This window comes from Dermacentor silvarum, chromosome 4 (assembly GCF_013339745.2).
Source record: "Dermacentor silvarum isolate Dsil-2018 chromosome 4, BIME_Dsil_1.4, whole genome shotgun sequence".
Classification (NCBI taxonomy): domain Eukaryota; kingdom Metazoa; phylum Arthropoda; class Arachnida; order Ixodida; family Ixodidae; genus Dermacentor; species Dermacentor silvarum.
Window position 1 is genome coordinate 73,486,516 of NC_051157.2, and position 19,412 is coordinate 73,505,927.

General features: G+C 47.9%; 1 protein-coding gene across 1 annotated transcript in view; it reads right to left on the bottom strand.

Moving 5' to 3' along the window:
• Window positions 1–18,951, bottom strand: part of LOC119450236 (transient receptor potential-gamma protein-like) — a 60,490-nt gene extending 41,539 nt beyond the window's left edge. Inside the window, 3 exon segments of the mRNA XM_037713619.2 lie at window positions 2,081–2,321; window positions 5,198–5,522; window positions 18,792–18,951. Coding sequence (XP_037569547.1) covers window positions 2,081–2,321; window positions 5,198–5,466 — 510 coding nt within the window. The 5' untranslated portion in view covers window positions 5,467–5,522; window positions 18,792–18,951.
• Between the last annotated feature and the right edge of the window lie 461 nt (window positions 18,952–19,412).

Consider the following 19,412-nt stretch of genomic DNA (forward strand, 5'->3'; position numbering starts at 1 on the left):
GAAAGTATGCTACTAATACGGAGCCAGGACCCGCGTTCACTTGCTGCGCAGACTGAAAGGAGTAAAATTAATAATGCTCGTTTTGAGAGACCTCTGCGGTCATCGCGACGCTCCACATACCCGCCGAGAGTGTTGACCGAATGCTTCTTAATGTATGCATTAATGTCGAAATGTGGTACTCGATATCTACGAGCAATAAAGCTTAGCGTTTCATGCGGGGGAATGAATGTCAAACTTGAAAATGTGCATGCGATCACTCTTGCCTTGACGCGTGCAACCGGAAAAGATTGATATCTGAGAGAAAGTACAATTGGATAAGGCAAGCTATTTAGCCAAGGAGTCGGAGTGGTTCGATCAGGAGATACGAAATATTGGGGTTACTAAAGCCAGGGATGTTCATTTAAATTGATTTTTGCGTAATGATAGGATGGACCTTATATGCTTTCGTTGTCTATTAAGCAGTGAAAGGCAACTAAGGTAGTTGGCTGTCCCGCTACCATCGCTATCGAACGCAAGAGAGACCGAAATGTATAATATGCTTCGTCATAACTCTCAAAGTTTGTTGCTTCTTGCAACATGGCCTTCACATTTTGTTCGGTTAGGCAAGAAAGTTAAATCCTGTTACTGTGCGCTTTAAATTACTTACAGTAGTGGCTTCAGGTCCCTCGTTATATACGCTCCCTCTATCTTAATTAAAAAAAAAACGACTAGAAAGAACGAAAGAAAGAAAGAAGAAAGAAGAAAGAAAGAAAGAAAGAAAGAAAGAAAGAAAGAAAGAAAGAAAGAAAGAAAGAAAGAAAGAAAGAAAGAAAGAAAGAACTAGAAAAAGCCGGAGGTCCAAGAGGAATGCGATTATCTCCACAGTCCTAAACGAACATAATTGCGCTGTGTCTCTTTAACCTTACCCTTGTGGTGCGCTCGCCCACTAGTTTTGTAAGCTGTAGCTGGTTGCTAGCAGCTTCACAAATCTACACGAGGTTACTTACTGTAATTTGTGGGTACGGGGCATTTCGCAAATGTAGTAGGCGTCTGAAAGCAACGGCGTGTTTCACCATGTCCCCAGCAAGTCTGCGGGCGCTCCTGTTGAAGAACCCTGAACTCAGAAGCTAGCGCGTGCGCACGCGCGCTCCTCCTATAAGGCAATACAAGAACTGCACACTAACTCCAGACGTGGAGCAAAAGTTCTCCCTCTCACGAGATAAAGCGCTGCCGATGGAGTGCCATGGGGATTAGATTAAATGGGGAGCTCTCGCTCCTGAAAGCTTTTAACGCGAGCCCAACCGATGCAGGATTTCGGCTGCGGGTCTCTTTAAGCGCACAGTTTGTGGGGATCAAGGCGACGCCGGCTGCAAATGGTCGAGCAGAAACAACTTGTTGCCGGAGTTGAGCGAAAGTGCGATCGATGCGACTTAAGGGCGCTTTTAACTGCCGATCACGCGCTCATTCTTTTCTTTATGGCCCAGCCTCGCTGCTCGACAGGGATACGTAAAGAAGGCCGTTGGACGACGAGTGTCACGCTGTTATGGCGAGGCTCTTGAAAGTGCCAGGTGAAGTTTGTTACTGGCAGCGAGGAGCGGCGTGCTTCTTTGAGCATCATTAGGCCACTTATACAGCTTCTTTGAAGTTTCTGAAGTAGTAGTGCGTCGTATTGTGACGTCGCGGAGCAGCGCCCATGAATTGATGCGAAAATTATTCGCAGGGAGCTAAAGAAGGAAGAACGATATCACGAAGACGTTGAACAACCTCACTATTAATACACAACTTTAATACGATGCGCAAAAATGAATAAAGTTAGGCATTCGCGTTGCATTTTAAAAACGAGTCGCTCTCCTTGAGCGTGCGACGTGCCTTTTGTCTTATTCCTGCTTTGTTTCGCTTCAAACCTTGCAGATTTCCTGGGGCGGTCGCTGTAAATTTAATGGTGATGCAGCTGAAAAATGGATCGCTAAAGTTGTGAGTATTATGAGGCTATACTTTGTCAGTCCGGCTTAAGAATTACTGAAAGAAACAAGCTCGGGACACCTGCATCACTTTCACACCAGGTGTGCTCAGACATGCCCGGCTGCGGGCGTCGACTCACGTTCGGCTGTCCAGGCTTGCGGGTCGCTTCCTCTCGTTCGAGAAGCAGTTCAACGGCCTCGACGTACTCCTCGCTGATGGCGTGCAGCAGCGCGTCGCGGGTGTCCACGTTGTGCAGCAGCAGAAGTTCGATCATCTCCAGGTTCTCGTTGTCGATGGCCATGAGCAGCGCCGATCGTCCCAGCGGGTCGGCGCAGTTGCAGTTCATGGTGCTCAAGCCGGCCTCGGCGCTCTGCAGGTACCTGCGTCGCGAGGACAGGCATGTATCTGTGGAGTCGGCCGAAAGTCGTACACCATCAGAACAGCAGCCAAACAGCAGCCTTCGAGACGCAGATAATGAGATAAAAGGGCCGAGAGCCGGTAGCGATAGCTGTATTAAGCTGGCGGCGGAAAACAATGTCGCCCGTGCTCTAATGCTTTGCACACGTTAAGGAGCCCCAGCTGGTCCAAATTAAGGAGTATGTCTGGCGGCCAACCAACGTGCAAGGAGTCACTAAACTCACTGCGGAGCTTGGCATGCGAGGCTTTCGTAGGGAGCTACACAAAGACTCCACTTTCTCTTCCACAACTGGCCTTGTGCCACTTATTTACACTAACTTGTGGCTGGAGAACCTCATACACACCTCGTCGATAGCAGTGCAGCATGAGTTTCTCGCCTCACACCGCGGCATGCCGCGTTATGATGCGGAGGAATAAGGCTGATCATTTACTGAAGATTGACGTTTTCTGCTCTTTCCCCATTGCGCCTGAGGCTCCACAGCTCCTAGAAGTGAACATAAGTTGTGGACTTCTGTTTGCAAGCTTTAAAGGGGCCCTGAACCACCCCTCGGGCTTGGTGAAAAAACACAGTCCCCGGATAGCATACGCTGCTGTGAACACCATAGCCAAATTTTGCAGTCGTGCGCGGCGCGTGGAGCTCGCAAGCGGAGCGCGAAGTCTTCCGTTTCTCAAACGCTCTCTTTTCAACAAAAGCATGCTCCGTAGTCTTTACAGGACGGTTTATTTCGTAATATAGCGGATTCCCATACGCGGCTGCTATTGGCCAGTGGCGGACATCAAGAAAGCTGTTTGGATCAGTTCTCTTCTTCCTACTGTTACTGTGCACATTTAGTAACGCAATTTAATAAACAGGCTATAGTAAGCGAGAATCTGCTTTCGAATTTCGATAATAATTACGTACTTTCGAAAGAAGCCGACTATCGTTTGCTCACGCTCGGCCGCAGCCGCCCTCGTAGGTAATTAACTGTGGCCACCCTGCTTATCGGTGTCGTAGCCGTCGGGTCTCGCTAACTTCGGCTAGTCTTGAACACTCAACTACCCTCGAACCACGCGAAACTAAAGGTCAGACCACACGCACGCTTGCCAGCGCTCGCTCGCTCCTGGCCACTCCTGATTAGACGCCTTGGCAGACTTCGTATTCAGCTATTGATAGCGCTTCAAAATGTACAAGTTGGATGTGGCTACTATCCGCCGGTCAAGCAACGTAGCTTGACAAGCTATGCCCCACGTAGCACGGCCAGACTGGAGTATATGAGCGTCAGCACCAACTCAGACCCTGTCGTGCGCAAAGCAAATACTGCGCATAGGCGCTACAGTTGCATGTAGGTGCGGTCTGCTACTTAGCGTAGGTACCGCGGCCGCCACGGGTGCCGCGACGAGTCCGCTGGCTGAGCGCACTGCGCAGTGCTGCCAACATCTGAAGGCAGTTTTCCCCTAAATCGGATAAGTAAATTCCCTAGATTTACTTAGTTATTCCCGATTTACTTACATAGTTGTTCACTTTGCCAATATTCTTTTCGTAGAGATAGACTTGCTTGTTATGCACATAGACTGCGAAAGTATAGTTTATATTTATTGCCAAGGTCGTTTTTATAAAATGATCTAATGAAATCGCTGCGCTCAAGCTTAAATGATGTTGCAGTACAACAGTTTTTATTTCCATCACAAATTTACATCTAGATATAAAAAGTATTTCCTAAACAAGACCTAAAATCTTTAGATCTAGGGAAACTTTCCTAGGATTAGCAGCACTGCATTGCGGCTCGCTGAGGACAACCTCGTTTGGCACGTCGGAGGTGCCAAAACCGGAAGTAGTGGTGTCAACGTGAACATCCAAAATCGTATTTGAACTGCGTGCTACGGTCACGTTCAGTAGGCGGAGCGTTGTGGTCCCGCCCCGCACCGCCGTAGCTTTCGCAGCGCAAGTGATTGAAGAAGGAGCGGAATCACCGCCACAGGGATGTTTGATTGACAATAACTCCGCTTCTGCTGAACGCATTGAAGTACTTTTCGCAGCAAAGTATTTCTGAAATAGCCTATTTTAACCTCAAATGCATTTCTCGACTTCGACAAAATGCGGTCCATGAGGGCCGCTTTAAGACCATGTCGACGGAAAAGTACAGAAACCGACTTTTCGGGTCTCCTCGTTGTTGCAGAGTCTGACCACATACAACCTTAACGGTCTTTTCTTTTCCCGCTTACAGTATCTATTCCCTTAGTCGTGGTTGTGGATCATTAGTGTTGACAGGGACCGTGAGAATATTTTCTTTCAGGCGCACTGAGTGTCCCACGCTACAGTAGTATCAGGACAGTCGCATCAACATTTGTCGTGCGTGCACGCTAAGCGAGTTCAGCGCGCGTCATTTTGTACGTCATCGCTTTCATCAGAAAAAGAATGCATGCTAGGCGGGCCGCCAAACGAACCCATAAACTTCATTGAAGGTTCTCTTTTCCTTGATTCCCTGCCTTTTCTCTCTTCTTTTTCTCTCCCTCTCTCTTCATCAAGGGTTGCATTGAGAAAGGCTTTAAACATGCGACACTACACGCAACTTTAGCTGCGAGTCGTTCTTGCATAGTGGCAAAGTCCGGAATCTCAATTTCACCCCACTAAAGCGTTGACGGCATTCTTGCGGGACCGAGGCCCCTATGAGACTCCGCAATAACCTTTGTGTTAATGCTCCTGTGCTAGCGCGTTTGTGTTAGCGTATATGTTGTTAACGTGGGGTTCCTTATTGCTTTTATCTAACTACTTTTCTTTCATCCCTTACCGTGGCAGCATGCCAAGCATGTCGCCAGGCTATCCTCTCCAGATGTCATTAACCTCTCTATACCGCCCTACCTTCGAGCTGTGGCCAGGTCTCCCCTCTCGACGGCCAGGAGGAATTTCTTCTCCTCCAGAGTGAGCTGCCCCTCTGGCTTCGGTTCGGTGCCGCTGGCAGGATGGCCAGCTGCTCCTGCTTCCAAGCCGGGAAGACCCCCTCCGGGTGGCTCATCGTCGGGAGCATCGCCGAAGAAGCGGCCTGCCATCCCGGCCGAACCCAGGAGCGAGGCACAGTTGCCGCCCCGGGCGCAGCAGGGTCCGCCGCCCTCGCCAGCCTCCAAGTCCATGGTTCCGACCCGGGTTCAGCGGTTCCGCCTACTGGAGGGGCGGCACTGCCGTAAGCCTGCGATTCAAGATAGTAGTGCGGAACGCCGCTTTATCACACGAGGAGAAGAAAGGGAGAAGACAGGAATGTTAACCAGAAAAGCGTCTGGTTGGCTACCCTGCGCTGGGGGAAGAAAACGGAGAGTAGAAAGAAAGGAGAGAGAGGGAGGGAGGATAGACGCGCGCGGACAGCTCAACTAAGTCAAAGGCGTTCACACATTCCAGTCGCCCTCAAGAAACACATTAGTGCCTTCACAGTCTCGTGGGCCGACGAGCGATGGGGACGACGTTCGAGTAGTGCCTGCACGGACAGCGGTCGATTGTTCAGTCGTCGCAATACATTGGAGAGTGCTTGTCTTTGTGAATGAAATCGAGTACAGTGGCACAATAAATGCTCGAATGTTCTCTACGTTGCCGCAGACATCGCACGCAGCACTGTCGGTCATTCTAATTAGTATAGTGTAAGCCTTCGTGAAGGCAACTCTCAACTATAGCCGGCACAGAAGCGATGCATCAAGTCGAGGAAGTCCGGATGGAGGTCGGGACGGCAGCGAAGGGCTCAGTTCATGTAGTCTGGTACGCCTTATATTTGAGTTGTTCCACTCTGATAACAAGAGTACGCGTGTTACAGCTGGCGAAGTTGCCTTGCAGCATCTGTCTTAGAAAGTGGAATCGTAACGCTGTCGCTTTCTTGATGTGACACTCGAGCAGCTTTGCCTGCGTTATCTTTATCACCCGAAAAACCTATCGCAGTTTTTAGAAGGTTTGAATATGGGCCGGTTGGTATGCATTGGACTTTCGCAAATAAGAAAGAAAAAAAATTACACCATCTTCCCGTAGGGGAACCCTGAGTAGTATGCGAATCAGCCATGGGGTCGACTCAAGTTGCCATTAGTTTTCAGTTCGTCGTTTCCGTTAGGTTGAGGTTTCCTTTCGGATTCGCGAGCCCGAAGTTCGGGATCGGCCTGTCGTCGCTGCCGTTTCGTGGCAGCGGCTCGAGTCCTCTTCTCCGCGGCGCTGTCCACGGCGCTGACACTGGCATTGACGCTGGCGCTGTCCGTGGCACTCATCGCGGCCTTGCGGGAGAAGAATGAGAGGAGCGGAGCGCGCGCGTGCGTCATTATACCGCGAGCTACAGTGGCGCCCCCCAGCGGAGTATGCAGCGCCTACCGTCGCGCCTCTAACCTAAGCTGCTTCGCATTATCGCGCGCGGAGCCGCAGGTGTTGCCATTCGTTGCGCAATCCGGAGAGAAGAGGAGCGTCGGAGAGGAGAGGAGGAATGCCGAGAGGAGAGGAGATAAGACAAGGAGAGGAGGGGAGGAGGATGCGCATGCGCAGTGCGGGTGTGGACGCCGCACGGCGGATGGATGGAGGGACGGACAAAGCTTCCGCCATAAGCTGCTTCGCATCTAAAACTGTCAGCCCTTCCACTGGGGTTGGAGATGGAAGACCAGCGAAGCTGTACTATGGTGGGAATTATGTATTTCCAATTATGACCTGTAAGATGTGATGGTGTAATTGGTTATTTGATCTATTAAAGAAAGAGAAATATATATGATCCGGTGGTTTTAATTTATTTAGTGACCACAGGTCCACGCATGCACGCGGCCTCCTCCTCCTCCGAGTTGCCATGGCTACCACGGCTACGCACCATAAATTACGGCTGGCTTAAGCAGCTTCGCTGTTAAGAAAAAAAGTGGTTGTATAGCGCAGCGGCTATGACGCTCGCCTTCGGACCGTGGGTACATGAGTTCGAATCCGCCTCGCCAAGAAAGTTCATTTTCTTTTCTTTGTTTGTCTCGCTCTCTGGCTGTATCTCTTTCTTTCTCTTTCTGCACCTTCTCTCCTCCTATGCTCTTCTTTCACTCTCTCCCAGCTCGGCTATGTTGCGCATGACGAGACCTGCGAGCGTTTAACAGCTCGGCTGTAAAAAGAAAATGTTGCATAACTCGTGAGGTGCATGGGTTCTTCGATTTCAGGGTGCATGGCTGGATGGGTGACATGCTGTACAGCTTGGTGCTCACACCGGTGCAGCGGTGTACGGTAGCGTACAGGTAGGTCCATAATTAAAGGGAACATGCAGACAGCTAACTCACATCTTCCGTATTTTGTGCTAGAGGTGGTATTGTTGCTGCGCCGGTTGCCAAGCAAGCACTTGGAGAAATAAATTTTCTGCATGGCAACTTGCATTATCCAAATAGAAATGCTGTGACTCTAAACTGGCTTTGTTTTCTTAGGCAGTAAACCTACTCGCCTCGCTGGAACCCACCAAGAGTGAATAATTAACAAGGTGCATTGCATGAGGTAATTACATATTCTACTTTCTCTAGTCAAACAGCACATTTAGTCGTGCACGTTAAGTGACCCAAGTTTTAGGAATCGAAAGCGCCGATAGAGTGGTCTTTCGCCTGTTACGAAGACAATGTATAAACCGGAAAGAAACAATGAACAACAACAACAGAAAAAGAAACAAACAAAACAAAGCAACAAGTCCGTTAGTTGTCACGTTATGCACGATGTAGAACGAAAGCAGCTAAACGGTATGTCTCCCGCAACGCCTTAGGATACCCTTTTGCATATTGCCTGACCGGTCGGTATACTTGTGATCGAATCTCGCGCGCGGCAAATTATCAATGTCTGCGAGTGGCGACCGTCAACTTCGCATATTTGTATGAAAAGTCTAAGAAGGCGCCTACAAACGCGGTATTTTCTGGTCCACGAACTCAAGAGACTATAGGAGGCAGCAACTGCTCCCGACAGTGCAAGCGGAACGAATCACGATTGGTTTTGATGCCCCGTCAACAAGAGCGTATAATATATTTTTTCCGCTTTCTCCAAGGGCGTCAGCCTTGTTCTTGGCCCTCTTTTTTTCCCCTCTCCTGCACCGGCAGTATTTGATGTTGCTGGAAACGGCACAAGAACCTGCTCCGAATCAGGCCTTTGAATCGTCGCCATTCGACAATGATCTGGGTGACGTGATTTCCGAAAGACGCTCCGGAAATGCGGGAGCTGTGCTTTCTTGGCGCATTCAAGGGCTTTCCGCCTCGGGACACGAGTTTTCGCAAAGCGCAGGGCAAGCGGCAGAGCGGCACGCCCATCACGTACATCTCCTAACGTTGAATGGAACGTGACGTGAGGGAAGGATGAGGCCCCCGCCAAGCGCGCCCCGAGGAAACGGGGCAAGTCACGTATGTTGGCGTCCCGGAATACGCCTTGGATGTCCGTTTGCATATTGCCTGACCGTTCGGTATTTGTGGTGGAATCTCGGGCGTGTCAAATTATCAGTGTCTGCGAGCGGCGATCACATTCACAGGGTGCGCATTAGGAGAACCCTCACATGGGAATGTGGCAACGCATAGAGCATCTTTTTGAGTGCGGCACACGATGAGCCAAAGTGCCGACCGATGTAGAAAGTAACGAGGCCTGAAGTATGGGGCCTGTGGTCAATAACTGTGCTCTTCAAGTACGGGCACGTACTTACCTTAAAGGGTTACTTTAAGGCCAGTTATCATCGAAAGCTATTAGGATGTAGGAAGTGAATGTAAACGTTCTTGTCCGGCCAGAATGACATTTTATTTCTCTACAGGGACAGTTTGTGTTTGAACTTTGTAGAGTTAACGGCATCATAAGACGCGTTTCTTCTTCTAAATGTGACATTTTGTGCTTGTAGTGATTTTGTGCTTTTTGTAGCATTTTGTGCCTGCAGAGGCATGGCGATAATACTTCATGCCATTAATTCCATCGTCGGCAATTCAGAGGAACCTCGGGGGGCGTGACGTAATGGAATGAAACTGGCCAATACGGAAGCCATTTTTGGAGCGGAATATTAGTTGCTTCACTATTTGGCAGTGGCTATGTCTCACGCACGTTTAGAGCTGTGAGCGGCTTTTCGTGAACGTGTACTAGGTGAGGCAATTATTGGGACACCATGCACATACCTGGGTATTATATATTTCATCCCAGCAGAAGTGCTCAATGAGTTCGCATCTGGTAGCCTAAGTTTATGGAGCTGGTTATGAAACATTCAAAATTATTGGGTCGCTTTGGGTTCCACCACAAGTGCCCTGCGTGACGAAGAGATTTCAACGAGAGGAAGCCTCACTTCTATATCGAATAAGGACAGGATCTCCTAGCACACCGGCATGGTTATTTAAGACGGGGCGAATTAATTCTCCGAAATGTACGGCATGCGACGAGAAAGGAGATATTGAACACTTTCTGTGGTCGGGCCCGAAATTCCAAGATGAAAGGGATGCTTTCCTTGAAGATCTGCAAAAAAGAAAGTACCTTCCGCATGCGTGCCTGCCACACCTTGTATTCCCCGAAGGATCAGTAATAGCCCGCAAAGAAACTTCACGTCTCCTTATCGCATGCTTAAGAGAGACTGGTTTGATGGACATATGGGGAAACCCTGCTGTGATATTGTAAGAGACGCTCGGGCGGAGCAATTGCCGTCCTTGGTCGCCAGGCTAAACCCACCTGTTGCTACAATCCACCACCACCACCGTATGGAACGGATAGTAGTTGATATTATTAACCTTTGCGTATAAGGCAAGCGGTCTTACACTATACGACGGCGTGGTTCTGATACAGGGCGGCGAAATACATTCTTGAAGCACGGGATTTCATAGCTCGGTCGATGTAATTGTTAATTTACCATGGTAATCTACAAAAGGCGCAGGAGAGAGAGAGAGAGAGAGAGAGAGAGAGAGAGAGAGAGAGAGGTCATAAGGGAAAGACAGGGAGGTTAACCAGGCTGAGCCCAGTAGGCTACCCTATACAGGGGAAGGGGGAAAGGGGACTGAAGGAGGAGTAGGAAGAGAGAAGTTCACACCCTGCACAGTACCACAGTCAAGCGTTTATCGCTGAGTTTCACCGCAGACGTAAATACAGGTGTTCCTTATGTACCTTAGCAGATCTGCAATGAAGTCTGCAATCTAGGACAAGGCCACTGTCTCACAAGAGGGCATCAGCGCTTGATAAACGGCAGACACTTCCTCGATCCAACCAGAACACTATCTAGCTTAACCTCAAGCTGCACGTCGACAGGGCGCACATGAAATGTCGAACGCTGAGCAAGTGATGAGGAATATATCAGCCACGTAACATTGACACGACATTACATCGTGCCCACGTAAGCTGCGAGAACACTTCGCGAGCTCGTACAGCCTGTCAATTCGTGAAGCTACCTGTATACAGTGCATACCCTTAGAAGTATTGCCGCAAGCTTGCCGAGCAGTTTAATAATGAATAGGGATTCTTTAGACAGACATAACGGAAAAGCAAGCACGATTTTCATTGTTTCGCTTCGTCTGGGCCTAGAACTGCCTGCGTGCGCAATGGTTCACGCTGCCAGACCCTCCGTTGGGCCACGGCGTGTTTGAAAAACAAAGTCCCGCTATGGGCCAACAGCGTACATCTGCGCTACAAATGCGCAATCGAAACGTTTCTATTGACCGCAATGCCATCGCAAATCCCAGGAAGTGCGCCTGGAAACAAACGGGCTTAGAGCCGAAGGACGATTGTCGCGCGTGTTCTTGTTTCGTGGCACGAAGGAACCACGGCGAACCATAACGGTATAGAGGAAGCGAGGCTCGGCGGAGCTTAAAACGGCGTCCGTGACTTTCGACGGCACTGTTAAGCTTAACCCGTTGCCAAGTCACGCAGAGGCGATTGTGGAAACTCCCGCGGAGCGGCTAGAGAAAGCCGAGACGCGCAAAAATAAACAAAAACAACACGACGTCGCGGATCGCGCACGCTGAGAATGCGGTTCGCCAGCGACGAGAGAAAAAAGAAAGAAAGAAGAAAGAAAGAAAGAAAGAAAGAAAGAAAGAAAGAAAGAAAGAAAGAAAGAAAGAAAGAAAACAAGTAGTAAAAAGAATAACGTTGGGTGTCTAGCGCTCTCTGTTATTCCTGCGAATGGGCTATACGGCCGGAACCCCCAAGGGCTCAACCTTTGCCCACAGCAGGCAGCAGCAGCAGCAGTGGGAGGGGGTCAGTTTGGGCCAAGAATAACAGCTCGCTGGAACGCAGCGGAAGGGATCAGACGCAACGGAAAACAATCTTCGCGAGGCGGTAACGGAAAGAAAAAACAAGGCGAGAGCCGTGGAAGCGAGGGGTGTTTAGCCTTTTGCCACACGGCTAGCGTTACGACTGATTCTCGGGGAGGAAATGTAGTCGTTAAGTTGCAGACTAAATGGCGCGTAAAAAAAGGCGTGAAGAAAGCGGAGAGAGACAGGGCAGAGAGAGATAGTGCGAAGGTTACTTACTGTAAAGGCGAACGGGACGGTTACTATATAGGGCAGATGAATCCGCGCACATGCGTGGGCCCTTCCACATGTGTGCGGATAGGCATCGGCCTTGCATATTAAGAGCTAAAGAGTGTGTTCAAGTAAATAGAAATGAAAAGAGAGATGTGTGGTACTGAATGAATAAAATGTAGCGCGAAAATACCTCAACTGAATAGAACGACGACGCGAAATAAAAGCGACAGAAATGGAACGGAGACATGTTAGAAGAATTCTATAGATAGTCCCGCACCACGGCTAAATTAGTTATGAGAAACTGAAGTTTCATAACCTGCTAGCCTCGTGGTTAGCTCGCACGTTAGACCGATTGCCCAGGAAAGGCGTTGGTCCCTGGTTAGAACACCGGACAAAGATACGTCTCTCTTGAACGACGAAACTTTTTTTCTGAGAATCCCGTGCGTTGTTCTTTTGTCCCTTCGGGCAACTCTCGTAGGGATGACAGTCCCAGACCATGCAGGAAATGCCTAAACATCTTCGTAAGCCGCTCAGGCTGCCCGAAACCCCACCTGTGGAGATAAGAACTGGGACACTCTTCCACGCGGCATTCTTGCTTGACACGTGTAAAGCGACACATTCTGTCATTAAAAGACGCATTCCGGTGATAACATTTTTTAAAGAATTCAGAAATACCATTTCAAAACTAATGTAGAAGCCCGGTGCTTAATGAACATTTTCAGGGCACATCTTAGTAATGCGCATATTCCAGTGCAAAGGTGACCAAGCTGCGGGTATTTACAGGGAGTCCGTAAGAAAACTGCGCTAAATACGCAATTCCTTAAAATGCAAGGAACCTGCGAATGCCCCTTAAGGGGCGGTGAAGACAGGGGAATAGGCACGCTTAAAAAAAAAGAAAGTTAGCTGTCCGACTATACCACCAGGCAGGACACTGGTGACGCACAATTTGCTGCAGAGAATCTCTAGAATTTAGGCAAAAAAAAAAAAAACTTTTATGGTAAATAAATTTCATACCGACAAGAGAAGGTTTCATCTTGCATAACACCAAAAATTCAGCCGTTTTGTTATGGCTTCGTCTGCTTACTGCGACCGCCAAGTGGCTTCATCAGCATGATCATGAAGTACACAGGCACAATAGGACCCTTTTCGTTCCCGAATTGGAGCACGTCAAGCTTTCCTATCACACTATCTTTCGTTACTATTGTTTTTTGGCCTTTTAAAGTGTTTTTCTTAATTTCATATAAGCAGAAACGAAGTTATTCTAGTCGTAGGACAGCATTATTATTATTATTATTATTATTATTATTATTATTATTATTATTATTATTATTATTATTATTATTATTATTATTATTATTATTATTATTATTATTATTATTATTATTAATTTTGGGGCACCGTAGTCGGTATTCGTGTTATATGTGGGAGTTCACGGTACTTGATCTGAGTATAGGCTTACTTCCAACGTTTTAACATGTTCGTGCACAGGATATGTCAGTGATTCAGGGGCACACGTGCCTTACCAGCGAGCTTTTCATTTTTGAAGACAATGCAGCGCGTCCCTACGGAACGAAGAAAATGAAGTGGAACAAGAAGAAAGCAGTCGCTGACACGCGTTACTCCCCACAATGCATACATAATGCCACATGCATTGTGTAAAAGCAGCGAGGGAAGAAGAAAGAGCTGGTATACAAGGGAGGATTTGCAAGTTTCGCGGGAATGCATGCATTCCCCATCTGGCGCGGGGAAAATGGCGACGGGGGGGGGGGGGGGGGGGGGGAAGCAACCGGTGCGCCTGCGTTATTCACGCGCGAACGGTCGGCCTGACTCGCGAATCGGCAGAGTTCGCAGTTCCTGATGGCACAATCGGCGGGCAGCGAAAGCGGCGAAGAGGCCGGAGCAAGCCAGCGGAATATCACGCGGTGACGGAGCACTGCGCGAACGACCGCGTTTCACGATGCCTGGACTGCGTCCGGTCCATCCGGTCATCTGGCGCAGAAAGCAACGAGAGTGTTACTGCAGTATACCTGAAGCGGACACGTATATGCGACGCGTTTCTATAGACTTGGTGCGCACCTTCAAGCGTGCGCGCAACTAGTGCTCTCTCTCTCTTCCCTTCTTTCCTTCTTTTCAGCCCTTTATTCCGTCTCTTCCAGAGCAGGGTAGCAAACCGGACGTGCGTCTGGTGAACTTATTCACTGCCTTTCCTCTATTCTGTTTCTCTCTCGCTCTCTCTCTCTCTCACTACCGCTCTCCATCTTTGCAGGTGCTACGTCACTGGTGCTGGACTCACGAAATGAATCGAAGGAATTTGGGTGCTCGATATTTAGTTTATTTGATTATTTGATATGAAAACACATGCAATGCGCAGAGAGGGAAAAAGTTTAAGTATGTACAACAGACATTGAGCTCAAGGACAGCACAAGAGAAATGAACTTTTGTTTATAACAAAACTCTCTGGTATAGTTCCAGTGGTGGGCAAATTTGTGCTCTTTTTTCTATGCTTTAAAATAGGAAGAATATAATAAATTACAAGAAAAAAAATAAATAGGAAGAAGACAAAATGGCTATTGGTAACGTTAGCACCAGCGCCATTACTCCTTTCCTCGTTCCTCGCGGTAAACGGGGCCCCAAAATACTTCTTGTTTCATTATAGCCGCTTTCTTCTTCTTCTTCATCTTCATATTTCCTTCGTGGGTGTTTGAGTGAGTCTTGCCTTTGTTTATTCATGCACCCAGGTATTCATATTGCTTCACTGTGGGTATGACTACCTACCGAACTGATACTATACTTTTTTTTTTCGTAGTTATCGGTACGGTAGCGCGTCGTCCCCTTAAAAGCTGCTACCAGTCTTGTTACCCTATACATATTAAGCTGTTGCTTACATGTAGCGACCTCACATGTTTCCAGAACTTTTTGGGTGCGCGTTAACCTCTTTTGCGTATTTTATGCACACAACGCTCACTTGCACGGAAAATTTTGTCTCGCGTTATTTTACTCACTACCGCGTACTTATCACGGTACCTTCATTGCACGCGTACGGACGGCGCCACTTAGTGTGCCTGTCTGTGTGTGAAAGAGAGAGAGTTAGAGAGAGAGCTTGCACGAAGACGATAACGAACTGAGACATCAGAAAAACGTAAAGAAGAAAAAGTTGTTTCCCCCATGATTATCAATGTGAAGAGCGGCAAATTTCCGAGCGATGAGTTACTACAGGATTCTGGACATTCAAATATCGGAAAACGTTCTTCCACGTCAGCCTCAAAAAGGCAACAAAGGGAGTGAGGCGTCCCACTGACATGTCACCGGCCAGTCGGGGGCAATTTCACTGCTGAAACATTTTGTTAGTCATTTCCACGCAGGAGCACGCTAATGCTGCACTTAACGTTGAAGGAGAGAAAGAAAAACACGAATGATCGTTGATTACATCCGTGGATTTGTATGCGCGCATTAAAGTGTCGCTTGAGAGGACGGTCTGCATCATGCGGGAAATAACCCTTGCTCGGTCGTAAATGGGGCCGCGAAAGTCCCACCAGTGGCACCAGCACAGCGGGGGGAAAGAAAACAAAACAGAACAAAACCAAACAAAACAAAACAAAGATTTGAAGGAACACCCGGCGGCCGATAAAACGACGCAAGCATGAAGAGCGGATTACGTCTCGCGTAATGAATTTCCCCAGAACTCGGGCGGACGCCTTTAATTAGAAGGTGCATTTCGATTCGAACTGCATGACTGCCCGAGGATGACATTAAAAGAGGATCGCGCGGGCTGCTTATATACGGATGCCGCGGCGTTCTTCCGCGGCTATATAGCGCAGTTAAGCTGTTTTACGCGGACGCGTTAATAAGATTTGCGCGAAGCGGTTTGCGGGTGGGTTCTCGTCGTTCGTTGTTCGAGTTCCGCGAGGCGGAGCGACAGCGTGAATCACGTCTGGCTGGGTTGCTGTACTTGTGCTTACGATGACTTTACATGGGCGAGTTGTTTCGTAGCGAATGCCTCAAAAGAGCTCAAAATACGAGGAGAGAACCCACACTACCATAGAGAGGCGCTTATTGAGAGCGCCTCTCAATAAGTGACATTGTCTCAATTCAGCCAATGAGTAATCACTGAATTCAAGAGCTGCCTTGAGCACCTTTCAAGAAGCGTGTCCTTTCCGTGACCGAGTGTTCGAAGTTCTTGTAGCGCCAATAAAAACGAAGATACTCGTCCGTGCGAAGTTGTTTCTAGCATAAATACGGTAGGCCCGTCATTTGGCAACTCTGTGTATACTGTATTTCAATCGTCATTTATAGTAGGACTACAAGCGTAACTGTAAAAGGGTAACCCTATGTACACATATGGCAGGCGCAAGTTGGAATACGCTAGCGCAAGACAGGGCCCGGGTAATTGGATGTCGCAGGGCGAGGCCTTCGTCCTGCAGTGCACATAAAATATAGGCTGCTGCTGCTGATGATGATGTCATATGAACAATGGTGTCAATTATACCGTAAACGAACTATAAGTGATCAAAACCTTAGTAAGATATGCGTAGAAAATCATTACGTGAATGTTTTGAAACTACTTATAACTTGTCGCATATTTCTCAGCGCTACTAAGCGGATTATTTGGCATATCGTTGGTCTGCCTTCCTAAGTCCGAATATGGCACGAAACGGAAATGTACAGCCAAGAATGCGAAAGGTCAAGAGCACTGAATGGCAAACAGGTGACAATTTTCTATCTAGCGATGCTAAGCGGGGGCTGGAGAGACTATACTGTATGAAGTCTAAGTTTGCACGGTTCTCTTTCGCAACTGCTCAACGCTTGTTAGGCCCTTATAAAGATTGAACTAAATTTTGCTTTCAAGTGTGCGAAGCTCTTTCAGGTTATAAAAGCACATGTTTAGAACGCGAAAGTCTTCGACTTAATTAAAACTGCTGTAGGTTTCGGGCGTGCGGTACGCGCGGAATTTTCATAATTTTCAGAATAGTTCTAGTATTTGAGCTAATAATTATCCAACTTACGTGACCGTGGTATGATTGCGATGATTAAGCTTTATGATGACATTTGCCTGTTGCACTCGTGTAAGCGATATCCGGTTGGATTGAGCGAGTCTTGAGTGGACTCTGGGTGAACACAACTGGATATAACTTGCCTCAGCCGGACCGCATTGTAAGGTTAAACGCCGAAAGGTCTTATTTGGTCTTGCAGCTGGCAATGAGGAACTAAACAACATATGCTTACGCCACTCGTGTGTTTTTATCTCCTCTACACACGCTGCCTTTGTGCTCTTGACTCACCCGAAACGACTTTGTATAACAACTGTTGGGTTGGGCTGTCTCAATTCGATTTCTGAATCAACTCATTCACGTCGAGTTTACGGATGTGAAACCATAGTGAAATCTTTGATAACGTGTCACGACACTCCTCTGCTTGTACACGGAAAGCACACGAGAGAATAAATATGAATCTCGCTACTAGAAACCTCACTCTCTACGCTCGCGATAAACGATCGTGCCACGAACGTGTTCGGAACCACTGAACACACTAACCGACTCGATAGTCTCACTATAGGTTGCACATGAAAGGCCAGCGGCGTTCCTAAAACAATGTGGTCACGCTGTAGTGGCTCACGCAGAAATTCACGGCAGAAATCACGCAGAAAATCGGCTGACGATTTCTTCGACCTTGCAGAATCACAACATCGTATCAAGTGAAGCTGTTTTGCTCGAATAACGCCGAGGTACACCACAATTATCGCAATTTTACCGTTTTCTTCTGGCACCTTCATTTTTGTTATCTCATTCAAACTCAGCTAGCACATTTTCGAAGGGCTTCATTCTGACAAGGTTTCTGACTTACTTGCATCGATGGAGGCGAAATGCAAAAACGCCCGTGTGCTTGCGTTGTAGTGCACGTCAAAGAACTCCAGGTGGTCAAAATTAATCCGGAGCCCTTCACTACGGTGTGCCTCATAATCAGAAGTGGTTTTGGCACGTAAAACCCCAGGAAGAAGAAGAAGACTTACATGCAGAATAGTTTTTCTCGACCCAGGAGAGCAAATGTGGAAACTGACCACAACACAGGAGAATTCACCTCCTACCTTGTAACTTTGCCCACATGTCTCCATTCTGACCTCCGCCTTTGTTACGCTTTATTTTTTCATATTTCCAAGCACTCATAGTTTTCGAAACATGGCAAGACAATTAGTCTCAGCACCCAAGCGCAATGATTGCGAATTGTTTCATTCACAACCTAACATTCTTTAATGATCAATTTGCAAATTGAAGCCAGAGGGACCAAGTGTAGGGCAAATTCACGTACTGCCAACCATTCCAATCCTGACTGAGTCACCGTACTTGTAGTTGCCACAGACACTCGCGCCATAGTTCGCTCTGATAATTATACCGCGATAGCGTTAAAGGCCCCCGTGTCGCAGAAAATTCGGTGTCGGCGTCCGACGTCGGCGTCCCGGGAACGAACATTTCCGCATATATTTAGCTATATATATCTGCCGCGTCTTGCTAAATGACACAGAGTATATGCTGGTTACATTGCCACACCATTCTATCACTAAAGTTGCTCACACCTTGTCTCACATTCTTGACAAAGTTATTGCTCGGAATTTTGATAATGACAGCCCACAAACAAATGCCATGAAAAAAAAAAACACCGACAGTGCATGCCTTTTATTTTAAATCTTCTCAGACTGAAATATTCAAAGTGCGAAACAATAACAGAACCCTGAAAATAATGTAAATGTACTGGCGCGGTTGTGCACAACCTCCGGGATCGGCCCACGCAAGAGGGCGCGTTTCTACGAGAAAGCTCGTCTTCGTCCATAACGTTCGCCGCCAGCGTTTCCCGGTAAACATTACGGTTGCATAAGCTGCAGTTGTCAGGAAGCGTGAGAAGCAGTCCGGGATCTTTGAATGCCATCGCGTTCCACTCTTAAAGGCGACGCTTAAGCGTCCTCCATTTTTTTTTTCATATAAAACTCTATGGGCAGACGCTTTGGGTGCGTGAATATAGCGGTTGTTACGTACCTCGGCGGCAGTTTGTGCGCTGGGGCAACGGCACCGCGTCGTGGCGGCGTGCGGGCCGTCGGGACCGGGCAGCTCGGGCCGCGCTTGCAGCGTTCACCGTGCGGTAGACGTTGGCCAGGTCCATGTGAGGCAAGAGGGACGGACGCTCGCCTCCCGTGCTATTCACGCAGCAATGAGCGGCCTGCGAAGTTATGACAGGAATGGTGTTTTTTGAGCATTGAGAATGTGTGAGCGTTTCCTGCTGCAAGCCTGCGAGCAAACACGATTACTTCAAGGTGAGAGGGAGAAAGGGAGGGAGAGAGAGAGAAAAAAAAACCGAATTATTGTTCACTTATAAACCCCGGCAATATTTTTTTTTCTTAGGCGCCGCTAATGTCGCGACTGTGTATTTACACTGCTTCACCGGGCGGTCTTTCAAAATGTTTGCTTCACTTAAAAGGATGTTTTCGCACACGACGGCTTTGGATAGGAATAATCCATTAAATAGTTATAGCTGACCGATTCTAGAAAAAGAAGAGTTAAGAAAAAAAAGTACCTATAGAAGTAGCATAGCGTCTCCTAAAGCTACACTGGAGATGGGAAGCATTTCCGACGTGAACCAAACCATGAGGTGAATTATTC